The 13360-nt window shown below is 55.6% G+C and overlaps 1 protein-coding gene across 4 annotated transcripts in view; it reads left to right on the top strand.

Annotated features, from left to right (window-relative positions):
- LOC309400857 (ephrin type-B receptor 4-like) overlaps nt 1–13360 on the top strand; it is a 36135-nt gene continuing 22775 nt past the window's right edge. Inside the window, exons 1-2 of one of the 4 annotated variants that reach the window (XM_081969569.1) lie at nt 1–852; nt 11560–11630. In XM_081969569.1, coding sequence (XP_081825695.1) covers nt 639–852; nt 11560–11630 — 285 coding nt within the window. In that variant the 5' untranslated portion in view covers nt 1–638. Of the gene's footprint in view, nt 853–916; nt 933–8819; nt 8870–9007; nt 9029–11559; nt 11631–13360 lie in introns of those variants that run through there. The other 3 variants (XM_081969571.1, XM_081969570.1, XM_081969572.1) reach the window with 3 other exon arrangements.

Below are 13360 nucleotides of genomic sequence, written 5' to 3'. Positions count from 1 at the left end.
GGGAAAAGTTTCGGGGAGAGACGAGGCCGAGGCGGGGAGGGTCTCCTGCCCAGCAGCCCTTAAAAAAGAGACCCTCACCCGGATCCACTTCTGGGGCGCCCCACTTCCCCCCCCATCCTTTCCCCCCGGGAGGGGGGGCTGGCAGCGCCCCAACTCCGCCAGACTCCGCCGCCTTTGTCCGCCGCCGCTGGCAGCGCTGCCATTCTGGACTTTCAGGTTTGCCGAAACGGCCCCGGATCGCAGACACGGGACTCTTTGTCTCGGGGCCGGGACGGGCGGATCGCGCAGCAAGGACCCCGCCCGCTCCCCCACCCCCCACCAGGGAAACTTCACCGGGACGGGGGTCCCGACTCCCCACCGCCTCCCCCTTTTTCCCTGCTTGGGGGGCGTTGGACCCTTTCTTCTGCCTCGGAGAGAAAAGCCGCGACCCCCGGGGGTCGCAAGCGGAGCGGGGCCGGGGGTCTCCTCGAAGTCCTTCCCCCGCCGAAACTCCTCCGGGACAAGGGAAAAGGCGCGGCGGGGCTGGGGGCGCCGTCCCACCTGAAAGCCTCCGCTGGGGCGGGGGTCTCCGCATCCCTCTCCCCAGTTTATCCAGCGTTAAGACGGGGGAGAAACAAAAAAAATCCCCGCTCCCGTGGATGGATTTTCCCCGATCGCGGTCGGGCACGGAGGATGTTTTTTTTCCTGTCTGGTTTGTTCGTTTTCTCCGCCAAAACTTGGATTATCTGGGATTGTCGCTTCTTCTTCCTCTGATCCTGGTTTGTCCCCTGCATGAAGTTTGGGGGGTCGCCGGGGCGATGAAGCGCTGCTGGCCCCTGTGGGTCCGCATTTGTCTGGTGCTGGCGGTGGAAGGTAAGCGGGTTTTTTTCCCCTCACAAAGGGGTCCGCGATGGGGCGGGGTGTCCGGATTTGTCTGGTGCTGGCGGTGGAAGGTAAGGGGTTTATTTCCCGCCCCCCCCAAAAGGGTCCGCGATGGCAAAGGAGGAGGAGGAGGAGGGGGACAAGGGAGTTTTCTTTGCAGAAAAAGTTTTGGGCGAACTTTTTTGCACGCGTCCCCCCCTTCCCACAAACGCAGACACGCGTGGAATGCGCCCCCCCCGACCCTTGTGGAGGGAGGGGGGAGACTGAGAGTTTCCTGATGGATTTGTATGTTTGTGGGGAGGGGGAATAGGAGTTTGTAATTCCCGGCCTCCCAGGAGAGGAATAGCAAGGACCCTCCCCCGTTTTTTGAATCGTCTTCTCCCCTCTAAAAAAAAAGGGGGGGGGCAGTTCTGGAATTTGGTAGACCCCAGCCCTGCAGAGGACACCTTGCATTCTCTTCCCCTCCCCACCTAGCCACCTTTGCCCCCTCCCCACTCTATTTTTAGTGGCCCTTCAAAGCGTTTATAGATTGGCATTGATCTGCTTTAATGAAGCCCAATCGATGGCCTTTTTTCTGATATCAAGCAGGATCTGGGTCCCCCCCTCCCAGCAAAAGGGCAATAGGGCTTTCATCTCCCAACCCCCCCTGTCAGCCCCACCTTCCCCAATAGCTCTCTGTTCTTTTCCTACAGACACACAACCATCCCACCCCTGAATCCCCCCCCCACTTCCTTGCTTTTAAACTGAAAATTGCTTCTGAAATTCTGCCCTGCTGCCCTCCAGAGCAAGGGGAGCGTTGTAGGCTGGGGATGATGGACCCTGGTCCTCTGGGGCAGAAGGCTGGGGCCCCTGTGGGTCCAGAAGAAGAGGAGTTCCCCCCCCCCCGCCGAAGCGCACCTGTGGGTCTATTTTGCGGGGTGGGGTGAAGTGAGCACCTTAAGCAAAGGGGGGTGGGGGCTGAGGTCTCTTGGAAACAGCTTGGGGGGGTAGGGTGTGTGTGTGTGTGTGTGTGTCAGAGGGGGGGTGCAGGCAAGGACCCCTCCCTACCCAGAGAGAGATCTGCTTGGAGGCCCTTTGTAAAGCTGAGTTTGGTCTGTGGGATTTTTGCTTTTCCTGCCAAAACGGAGCTCTGGATTTGGTTGGCCTCCTGGAAACCAGCAACTGCCAGATCCAACAACCACCATGCCCATCGTCCGTCAAGCCAGCACTTCAGGCAAACACAGAGAGGACTGGGGCCTTGGGAAGCCCTAAAATGTTTTGACTCGGTTTGCGGTTCCCAACTGCCTCTGCTTTGATGGGGGGGGGGCTCCTCTACTTCCCTTTTCACCTGGCATCCCCCACTTTTCTTCCTCCCTTCTCATTTTATACTTTCCTCCCTTCCCTTTTATATATTTCCTTTCTTACTTCCTCCCTCCCTTTTCTATATCTTCCTTCTCTCTTTCCTCCCTCCTTCCATTTTTTATACCTACCTTCCTTCCCTTTTATATATTTTCCTTTCTTCCTCCCTCTGTCCCTCCATCTCTTTTCTATATCTTCCTTCCTTCTTTTATATCTTCCTTCCTTCCTCCCTCCCTCCCTCCATCCTTCCCTTCTTTCCCTTTTTATTCCTTCCTTCCCTTTTATATATTTTCCTTTCTTCGTCCTTCCATCCCTCCCTTTTCTATATCTCCCTTTTTTCCTGCATGCCTCACTCTTCCTCCCTTTTCTACATCTTCCTCCCTCTCTTTTTTATATCTTTCTTCCTTTCTTCCTCCCTCCCTCCTCTCCCTTTTCTATATCTTCCTTCCTTCCCTCCTTCTCTCTCTCTCTCTCTCCCCTCTTCCTCCCTTTCCCCCAACCGTCCCAGGTGGCGTCTGCAGGAGAATCTCATTGAAAGGGGATTAAGGGAAGAGTTGAGAGAAAAACCTTTCCTCCCCCCAGTCTCTTCCTTTTCATCTCCACCCAAGACAGAAACCCAAGGAAAGGCGGGGGGGGGGGAGACCCGTCCCCACGCCCCCTCCCAGCTGCGACCAAAGGTCCCCCCTTTAGCCCAGGGTGGCCCCAGTTGCCAATTGCGAACTTCCCTCCTCGGTGAGTCTCTGTCCCCCCCATCCATTCTACGTCCATTCTTCCATCTGAACTCCTCCTTGGGGTGGGGGGGGTCACGTCACCCCCCAAAGCTGCGAAGGGCTCTTGGAGATCAAATCCAGCCACACACACACACACGGAGCGGGGGGGGGGGATTGAGAAGCCCCTTCCCCATTCCAGTGTCCAGATTGTTTCCTTGTTTGAAAGGCTGCGTAGGAAGGACTCTTGATGAGTTTGTTGTGTTGTGATCAGGCCTTTCGGCTGGGGATGATGGCATCGTGGCCTGTGGCTTCTGCTGAGGGCTGTGGGGGTGGGGTAGGGGGCTTAATCCTACATCATGGTGGGGGGGAGGCGATTCCCTGCTTGGCTTTGGCCAGAGGACCTCCTGTCCCATCGTCCTGGGCCCTCACAGGCTGCGTGGGCCATTGTTTAGGATTCGTATTGGGGATTCCTCCTAATGGAGGGAGGCAGTGCGAACAAACCACAATTCCCGTATGGGTACTGGAGTACCGGGGTCTGTGGAGAGAGTCCTTGACTTACAAAAATTCATTTACTGATGGGTTCAAAGTTACGACGTCGCTGAAAAAAGAGACTTTTGACCTTTTTTTTTGCACTTACAACTGTTGTAGCTCCTCTGTTGGTTAGGTGTGCAAAATTCGGATACTTGGCAACTGACTCGTATTTATGACGGTCGCAGTGTCCCGGGGGGAGGGGCTCCGGCCATCCCCTTTTGTGACCTTCTGACAAGCGAAGCCGGATTCGCTTAACAACCAGGTGACTCACTTAACAATGGCAGCGATTCAGTTAAAATGGGGCAAAACTCACTTAATGACTGTCTTGCTTTGCAGTGTTAGGCTCGATTGTGGTCGTAACTCAAGGACAACCTATGCTTGAAGCTCCTGGGCGTGCACGCACACCCATACACAGACCAGGCCATCGATTCATTCTTTATTCAACTGGCCTACAGATTGTCCTCAATTTACAGCCATTTAAAGACGGTTTGAAGTTGTTAACAGTGCCAAATGAAGTGACTCCCCCCTGGTCCTTGCACCTACAACCGTTGCAGCGTCCCTGCCTTTGTTTAACGGCCATTCAGAGTCACGGTGGTGCTTGAGGGACGTGAGTCACAGCCGGTCCTCACTGTTATAACCATTGCAGCCTCCCTGCAGTGGCGGGATCCAAATCCCCCATCCGACTGGTGGGCATGACCTCCGCTGCACCCTCCAGGGGTCTATGCCTTCCCCGTCAGTCTTTCAACAAGCCTGGTCAGTGGGGGAGGGGCTGCATTCGCTGAACGACCGTGCCGTAAAGGTCACGAAATTGGGTTATGTCTCAACAACTGCTTTGCTTAACGACGGACTGTCGTTACGGTCCCCATTGCGATCGTTAGCGAAAGAATACTTCTGTTCTGCTCTCCTTGGTTGGGCTAATCAAAGGGTGCCCGGAATGGCATTCCTCGGGGGTTGGGGAAGATGGGTTCCTGTGCACCTGGCGCGTGGGTTATCTCGGAGAGTCCTGGGCCCGCTGAAGACCCCCGTGAGCTTCCAGGGGTCTTGCAAACAGCCGAGAATCGCAGAGGAGGGGGCCTTGAAGGCAGCCGGCGGATTCTGCATCTGAGCAGGCGGGTAATCCCTCTGCTCCTGGGCGGGGGGGGGGAGGAGAGCAGACGTGCTCTATCAAAGGCCGAATCCCCCTCCCCACTGCAACCCCCAACCCCTTTGCGGCTCCTCTCTTCTTCGCATGGCTGCCTCCGATGGGCTTCACAGGGCTCGCAAAGCTTGGGAGAGGGGGCCAGCATCTCCAACGGGGCGCCCCCAGGCTTTGGGTAGAGGTGGGGGGAGGTCCTATCTGCCCCAGAGGGGGGGGTCTCCAACCTGGGGAGCAAAGTTGTGGGGGGGGGAAGCACCAGATGAGTCTGCTTTGGAGCTGGCCAAAGGAAAAGGGGGCTTCGGTCATCATAAATTGAACCCGGGACCAGCCCCGAGGCCAGTTCCCAGGCACGGGGACACGCGGGGGGGGGGGATTCCTCCTGGGGGTCTTCATGGGTTTCAGAGGTTGCTTGTTTGAGAGAGGCAGTCCTCGACTTACGACTTTCACAATTGAGACCAGAATGACTGTGGCTAAGCGAGTCGGTTGTTAAGCAAGTTAAGCACCCAAATTTACAAACTTCTTGGCAACGGTGGCTGCAAACGTTAGTTGAATTGCACGGTCGTTAAGCGAACCCCGCTCCCTCTGTTGGGTCTGCTGGCCGGCCAGGTCACAAGAGGCGATCATTTACCATCTATTATAAGAAGGTTACCCCGTCCAAAATAATGGGAGAAAATTCATCTGGCCACATTCGTCCTTGTCCCATTTGTGCTGAATCCTTGCCGGCTGGGGAATTGTGGGAGCTGACGTTCCTAGAATGGGAATAAGAGAGGTTGGAAGGGACCTTGGAGGTCATCTAGTCCAACCCTCGGCCCGTGCAGGAGACCCTACACCGTTTCTGACCGAGGGCAGTCCGGTCTCTTCTGGAAAGCTTCCCGAGATGAACTTCCGAAGGCAACTTCTCTTCCACGGGTTTAAAGTTGGCACCTCTGGTCCATCTTTAAACCAGGGATGGCTTAAGCCAGGGCTTCCCCCCCCCAACACAGCAGCGCCATCGGTTAAACCTGGCGTCCACAGGAGGATTTGACCGGATGGGTGAGCCCAGATCTCCAGGCTGGTTGTGTGTTTGTGAGTGTGAGTCAAAAAAGCAAAAGGCAGCCAGTTTCGGGAAATGAACTCTGTCTCCGGCCTTCCCTTCTCCCCGCTGGCCGGACTCCAAGGGCTTTCGCTGGATGACCCTGAGGCCGCCGGCCTTTGAGGGACAGGAAACCCCCATCTCTGGGCGCTGCTTGTGACTTCATCCCCGCCCAGTGCTGTCCGCTGGCTCTGGTCCTCTCCCCCCTCCCCCCCCCGAATTCCCACGTCGTCCAGCTTCAGCATGGCGGTGTGGATGATGGAGCACTGTGGTCGGGGGGGGGGGGCTGCCTCCAGCTCCCCTTGCTGGGAGGGGTGGGATTCAGAGGAGACTCGGGCCTTGGCTTCCCTTGGCAGAGCCGAGATTTCAATTTCGATCCGAATAGAGCTGGACGGGACCCTGGAGATCTTCTAGTCCAACCCCCCTGCTTCAGCAACAGACCCTAAACAATTTCAGACAAGAGGCTTGTCCACTTCTTAAAATATCCAGTCTCTTCTTTATAGAAAAACCTCCAGGGATGGAGCACCCACATCTTCTGGTGGCAAGCTGTTCCACTGGTTAATGGTTCTCACTGTCAGCAAATTTCTCCTGAATTCCAGGTTGCTTCTCTCCTTGCTTAGTTTTCCTCCGTTGCTTCTTGTCCTCTGGTGCTTTGGAGAATAAGTTGACCCCCCCCCTCTTCTTTGGGGCAGCCCCTCAAATACTGGAAGACTGATATCCTGTCCCCCCTAGTCCTTCTTTTCTCTAGATGGGCCAAACTCAAATCCTGCAACCGTTCTGGTTATGTTTTCGTCTCCTGGCCTTTAAATCCTCTCAGTTGAGTCACCTCTGAACTTTTTCCATGGTGTCAACATTTTGTTTAATAAGATGTTGACCAAAACTGGATGTGACATTCCAGGTGTGGCCTTACTAAGGCTTTACAACATCAGTAGAAGTTGTCCAGGGAAGTTTGGCCAACTGTTTGCCCTGGGTAGGAGTGAGGTCTCCTTCCTTGGGAAGGGGGCCGGACTGGAACGGGGGTCTTCAAATTTGGCCACTTGGGGACTTCAAGTCCCAGAATGGCTGGGGAATTTTAGAAGTCCATACCTCTTCAAGTGGTCAAGGTTGAGGCACATTGGATTAAGAAGACCCTTCTGCAGCCCATCAGAATGGATGGTTCTCCCTTTTCATAAGCCTGGAGTTTACCACCTTCCCTCCTTGGCATTGTTAACTCAACAACTTGGCCTTGGAGGTCCTACTCTCCGGGTTAATGAAGGAGGTGACACCTAGCTGGGCCCGTGCGATGATCTACGCTACTTTGATGGAGAAGATGCGTCACCTCCTCAAGAACCCCCACCTCCAGGCCCAACAGTTCCAGACGGTTTTCATCTGGTCTCCAACTTTCTGGGTGAAGTTCTTGAGAAGGTTGGAGATCTTGCGGTTCTCCAGGAAACAAGGGATCTGTGCCCTTCCCAGTTGAATTTCAGACTTGGATGTAGTGCAGAGTCACCATTATTGTACTTGTGGATGACCTCTGGTGTGTTGGGCTGGAGGTGGACGTATTATGGAGAGACCATTGATTGCTGAAGACCCTAGAAGACTCACGAAGGTGATAAAGGCTTTGGAGGCTGAATCTTACGATGAGCAGTTGAGGGAGCTACGTATGATTAGCCTATCAAAGAGAAGGATTTGGGGAAGGGGGACATGGTCACTATCTTCCAGGACTTGGGGAGCTGTCAAGGAGAAGAGGGGGGGGGGTCAGCTATTCCCCAAAACAGGACAAGAGGCCATTGATGGAAACCGATCAAAGAGAGATTCTATTAGAACGAAGGAGAAATGTCCTAACAAGGAGAACGATTGACCAGTGGAATGGCACTGATTCCATTGGTTGAGGACCTCTGATGGAGTCAGGATGGAGGGAATGCACTCATCCTTTGTCCCTTGGATGATCAGCTTTTGGTGTCCTTCATCATGGCATCCTTCTGGGATTTAGGAGTGGAGAATGTGGGGTGCCCCGGTTCTTCCCTTCCCTCCTCATTGCGGGGTGACCAGGGGGCCTCCACATCTGTAAGAAGCCACCAGGGGAGGTCATCCTCTGTGAACCCCAGATGGCTGGTGGCTGTAGAGTTGATCCCAGATGGACCAAGAGATGTTCTTGAGATGTTGTCCCACCGTCTTGAAGACTCTTGGAGTCTCCAGATGGGGGAGAACAGCTTGGAAACCAACCTTAAGATGGGCAGGGGGCTGCATCTCAGCCACCTTCAGTAACACGGGTTTTCCATGAAGGAAGCAGGACGTGAGGTGGTCCTTGGTGCCCCCTGAGCTTGGTGGTTTTCTTGCAGACGTCTCATGACCCAACTAGGGAACATCATCAATGCTAGAAGGGAATGGGATGTGGGGAGAGGAGGGAGGGAAGGAGGAGGAGGAGGACTGTGGGGTCCTTAGTGCCTTCTGAGCTGGGTGGTTTTCTTGCAGACGTTTCATGACCCAACTAGGTAGCATCATCAGTGCTAAGAGGGAGGAGGATTTGCGTCTTCCAGCACTGATGATGTTCTCTAGTTGGGTCATGAAACGTCTGCAAGAAAACAACTAGTTTACTCCTGCTTTCCTCCCCTCACCTCTGGACTACTGCAAGGTCTTCTGCTCGGGGCCGACCTTGAAGGCCCTTTGGAAGTTGTCCTAGAAAGGGGTGGCAGAGGCTGTTAATGGCCACCCCCATGCGGTGCCCCTGTTATGAGACGGGATAAGGTGCCAACCCTTGAAGGCAGGGCTCTCCCAGAGACTGGTGGACTTCAAATCCCAGAATTCCCCAGCAAGCATGGGGGAAATCTCAGGGGTGGGGCAGATACGCCCCCCCATTGGTCCCTGGTAGGTGGGGTCACTCGCATCACGGCCGGTTGGGGGATTCTGGGAGTTGAAGTCCTCTTATTCCTCCCAGCAGCCCCCTGGGCTCCAGGTAGAATGTCCACCTGTATTTAGCCGTCCCACTGAGCATGGGGGATTCTGGGAGTTGAAGTCCACGAGCCTTAAAGGGCCCAAGGTGGAGACCCCTGCATTAAGCCAGCCTTCTCTGGGCCCCTTTGCCTTCCGCCTTATTCCACCCGCGGGTGGGTGGGTGAATCCGTCCTGGGGGCCCCTCCCTTCATTATCCAGGGCGTGTCTCCAACGTTCAGACAAGAGCCAGGCGGCCTGGCAAACTGGATCCAGCAATGCCCACCTACGTCTCCGCGAAGGGAGAAGGTGGCAGAGCTGCCAGGCCAGGCAGGAGTCGGGGGGGTGGGTGGGGAGCAGGCTTCAACCTGCCTGAGTTGAGGGAGGGTCTGCGGCTTCTCTTCCGGGGGAAGGCTGTTCCCGGGGAATCGGTTGGCCTCCGAGGCACCCGCCTGCCCAACCTCTGGTGTAAGATGGGACGGCTGTTACGCTGTGCCAATCAAACATGCTGGGCACAGTGCCCAAGATTTAATGAAGCCGCCTTGCCAAACGCAGGGCGTGGCTGCTTCCCTCCCTTCGCAGGCTGGGACGGCGGCCGAGGGGTGGGGAATCTTTAGGAGGGAAAGGTCCAGAGGTTACAGGCCAGGGGGTCTCTTGAGCTCCCCCAGGGGGGGGCAGAGAGGGTTTGGGGGCCCTGGGCCCCTCACCCACTTTCCCTAAGCAGCCCGGGAAGCGTTAGGCTTGCAACGGCTACCAGTCATACATCTGGGACGGATTTGGGCAGGAAGGAGCGTCGGTCGATGGATGCGGGGGGGGGGGGCAGGAATGGTGGCGTACTGGGGAGGGGGCGAGTGCCAAATTGAGTGGGGGTGGGAGAGAAAATTAGGATTGCGCCTGAAAGGAGGGAGGCTGCATTGCCAACCTGGCGCCCTCCTGCTTGCAGACTTTCCCACCCAGGCGTGGAGGGGTCTCTATCAGCCCCCCCCTCCTTTTTGGCTTCCTGCCTGCCTCTTTTGGCCAGGGGGGGGTCCTCCTCAGGCTTATGCCTCCCTGTAATTCCCCAAGGTATCCCAGCATGCATTTAGCCGGTGGGGAGGGAACAGGGGAGTCTGGTTTTTAACGAGGAGGGGTCTTTAAGGGAGGGAGGGGAAACCATGCGGGGGGCGGGGGGACTGATGATGATGCAGATCATGCCAGTCTGGGCACCTGATGGAGCATGGGTAGGCAGGCATGGCCCCTTTACAACGGGTGGACTACATCTCCCAGAATTCCCCAGGCTGGCTGGCTGGGGAATTCTGGGAGTTGCAGTCCACCCGTTGTAAAGGGGCCCATTTTGCCCACCCCCCCGCAACAGAGTCACGCCAACTGCCAAGGGTAGCAACCACCTCTTTGTCCCCTCTTTGAGTGCCTCGTAGCCTTCCCCTCTCAACAGCAACCCTGCGAGGCAGGCCTTCCGTTTCTGAGGCTCTCCCACCTCCCAAACTCGGGGAGGGGGCTTGAGGCCAGGCAGACTGTCAGTGGAGCAGTACAGCCAGGGAATGCGCCCACCCCCCCATTAGAAAATGTAGGATGATTTTCTGGAGGATGATTGGCACCTGGGGGGGTGGGGCAGAAGTCCCAGGGAAAAGGGGGGGCACAGCTGAAAGGCTGGGGGGGGCTGTTCCTTGGTGGTCTTGATGGGGTGAGGGTCTTCCTCCCTCCAGCCTGTGCCCCCTCCCCAGGAGCAAAAGCACAGCTGGAAGGGGGGCATGGTGAATGCAGATGGGGGGGGCTCGGCTGGCAGGGTGGGATCTGTTTCCTGCCACTGGGCGGCAGCTGTTTGGGGAAATGACGCCCGTCCGGCTTTTTATAAATATTCCCCCACCCTTGACCCTTGGCCAGCCGGCGGCCTTCCCAGGATCCTGGACAAGGGGAGGGGGTCTTGCAGCCATGTCCCTGTACCCGAGATTGACAGACAGAGTGGGGTGGGGAGGGGGCTTCCTCCCTGATCCGGGCTCCTGAGGTGAAGTGGGGAGGGGGAGATCCGGCACGTGGGACCCCTTTTCCCTCCCCACTTCCTTTTGAATCCAGACAGCCCCCCTCCCAGATGGGATTGACGGCTGGGAGGGCGGTGCCAAGCCTTGCTGTCCCCCTCTCCTCCCCGGAGGGCTTGCCAAGCGGGAAGTCGAGCAGAAATCGAACCCGGGACACCCCAGGGAAAAACAACACACACACAGAGACTGAGGTGTCAAGCTTTGAACTGCTCATGTGCATCGCCCAGAACAGGGAGGGGTTTTTTAATTAACTGGGGGGGGGGGGCAGATGGAAATGCCCCACCGGCAGTTTCCCCCCCCTTGCTCAGTGGTTTCTCATTCTGCTGTGCCACTGACTCAGGGAATTCTCCGCGAGAGGTTGGGAAATGCGGAGATCTAGAAAGTGAGCCAAGCCAGAGAGGAGAGGAAGTTGTTGTGTGAAGGCGGAGTGCCTCCGTGGCAGGTTGGCCCGGCGGGAAGAGGGACACAGCCGATGGCCTAAAGTAAAGATTTGGGGCCTTCGCCCGTCACAAGGAGTCCTCGGCTTAACGACCACGGTCGAACCCCAAAATTTCAGCTGCTAAGCGAGACAGTGGCGAAGCGAGTTTGGCCCCGTTTTAACACCTGTCTTGCCACAGTTGCTAAATGGATCTTTGCCATTAAGCGAATCCGTCTTTCCCATGGACTTAAAAGCCTGGAGGTGTTTTTAAGAGACACGTTGGCGTTAGGATTAGATTTTGTTCTCCCTCGTCGTTTTAAAGTTTATAAAAGTTTTTCCTACGTTCCTAAATCTGCCTTTGGCAGGAAACACTCCGCAGGGTTGACCTCTGTTGATACGCAGCCCAGGCAGGGACTGGCACCGATGGGCATTCAGGACGGGCACCATTTCGGATGGGCACGGATGGGCATTTGGGACGGGCACCATTTCAGATTGGCACCGGTGGGCATTCAGGCCTGGCACTCACGTCTCTCTCCTCCTCCTTTCAGAAAACCTCATGAATACCAAATTCGAGACCGCCGACCTCCGATGGACCACTTACCCCGCTGACGATGGCCAGGTGAGGGGGCGACAGGTCTACGATCTCTCCCTTAAGGGTCTGAGGGCTGGGAACGATGGGACTTGCAGTCTGTGGCCCCGGGGGGGGGGATAGGGGGTGGGACGGTGAAGGAGAAAGAAAGCCAGGTGAGACTCGGGATTTGCACAATAGCCCAGGTGCAGCAAGGAAACGCTTACTCGCCTCTCTGGTTTTCGCCCGGTTGCCAAATGGGGCCACGCCAATTTCGGAAAACCACATTTTTCACAACGACCGGGAGCCATTTGGGCCCCCGGCCATCAGGGGGTTGCGCAAGAGATCGCCAGCCGATTAAAGGGGAATGATTGACTTGATGTTTTGTTGTCATGAAAGGAGGGGGAGGGGAACCCTGGGCATCATTGGGAGCCCCGGCAGCTCTTCATGGTCCCCATGTAGACATTTCCACAGTCCAATCCGGAACCTCCCGGCTGCCTCGAGTAAGGATAAATGTCCGCTCCGCTCCGGGCGGCTGGTTTTGAAAGTGGAGACAAAGCCGGTCCCGTCAGGAAGACGAGCGAGGAGGGTGGATACTCACCCCCGAATTGTTCCACTTTCCTCCGCATTTAAAGACTTAGAAAGAAAATAAATGCGTCATTTTCAAAGATGGATCTTGTCACTTTTCCTCGGTTAGGAAGCCCCCCGCAGCTGCTTCGAGGGCATGTAAATCGAAGAAATAACCAAAGTCCATAATAATAAGAGATAATAATAATAAAAGAGGTCACAAAATAGATAATAATAAAAGAGTTGGAGTGCTGCGGTGGCCTAGAGGCAGAGCTCTGGCCTCACCATCAGGAGGCTGTGAGTTTGATCCTAGATAGTGGCAGATATTTCTCTCTCCGGGCACACTGGGAATGTATATCTGCAGAACAAAACTCCACATTGGCAACAGGGAAGGGCATCCGGCCACTAAAGCACTCAGCTAGCTCCATTGAGTTGCCCGGACTGCACCCCGCAAGGGATTATGGGGTTGTTAGAAGATGATGAACAATAATATAAAGGCTTGGAGTCACCTGAACGGTGAGATGGGCGGCAAGTTATTAATGCAGGCAGGAGGAGGACGGGGGGGTCCTCGGTGCTCTCTGAGCTTAGGGCTTTCCTTGCGGACATTTCATGACCCAACTAGGGAACATCATCAGTGCTAGAAGGGAAGGTGGAGGAGGGAGAAGGACTGAAGGGTCCTTCCTAAGTAATACTAGGGAGAGTGGGATTTGCTTTCTTCTTATGTACAGTGACCTGCCCTGCCAGAGGTGTTCTTTTTCCCTTGGTATTTCCTTGGTTAGGGTATAGTTTTCCCTTTGATTGTTTGTCTGGTGTTAATCCTTGCTTATCTGATTTTCCCTTTCGGTGGGCTCCTCGGTGCTCTCGGAGCTTAGGGCTTTCCTTGCGGACATTTCGTGACCCAGCTAAAGAACATCATCAGTGCTGAGTGGGGGAAGGAGAAAGGGAGGAAGAGGAGGGGGGAACCTTGCTGCTGAGTTGGTCAGGGACGAAGAAAAGGCCACAGAAATGATCAGATAGTTTGTGTTTCTGGACCACAGGAATTCTGGCGACCATCTCCTGGACAGCAAGGGCTGGGGGCAACGTTGGGAAGCAACTTTAGGGACCCCCCCCCCCGGAGTGTCCCATTTAGCTCCCCTTCCTGTCCTGTCCTACTTGGAGGGAAGCAATCCCATATCGATGCCACTGCTTGTTCACCCGATGTTACTGGATCCAGT

Source organism: Natrix helvetica (genome assembly GCF_964273705.1).
Source record: "Natrix helvetica genome assembly, chromosome: W".
NCBI classification, from domain to species: Eukaryota; Metazoa; Chordata; class Lepidosauria; order Squamata; family Natricidae; genus Natrix; species Natrix helvetica.
This window is presented reverse-complemented; position numbering and strand designations above follow the sequence as displayed.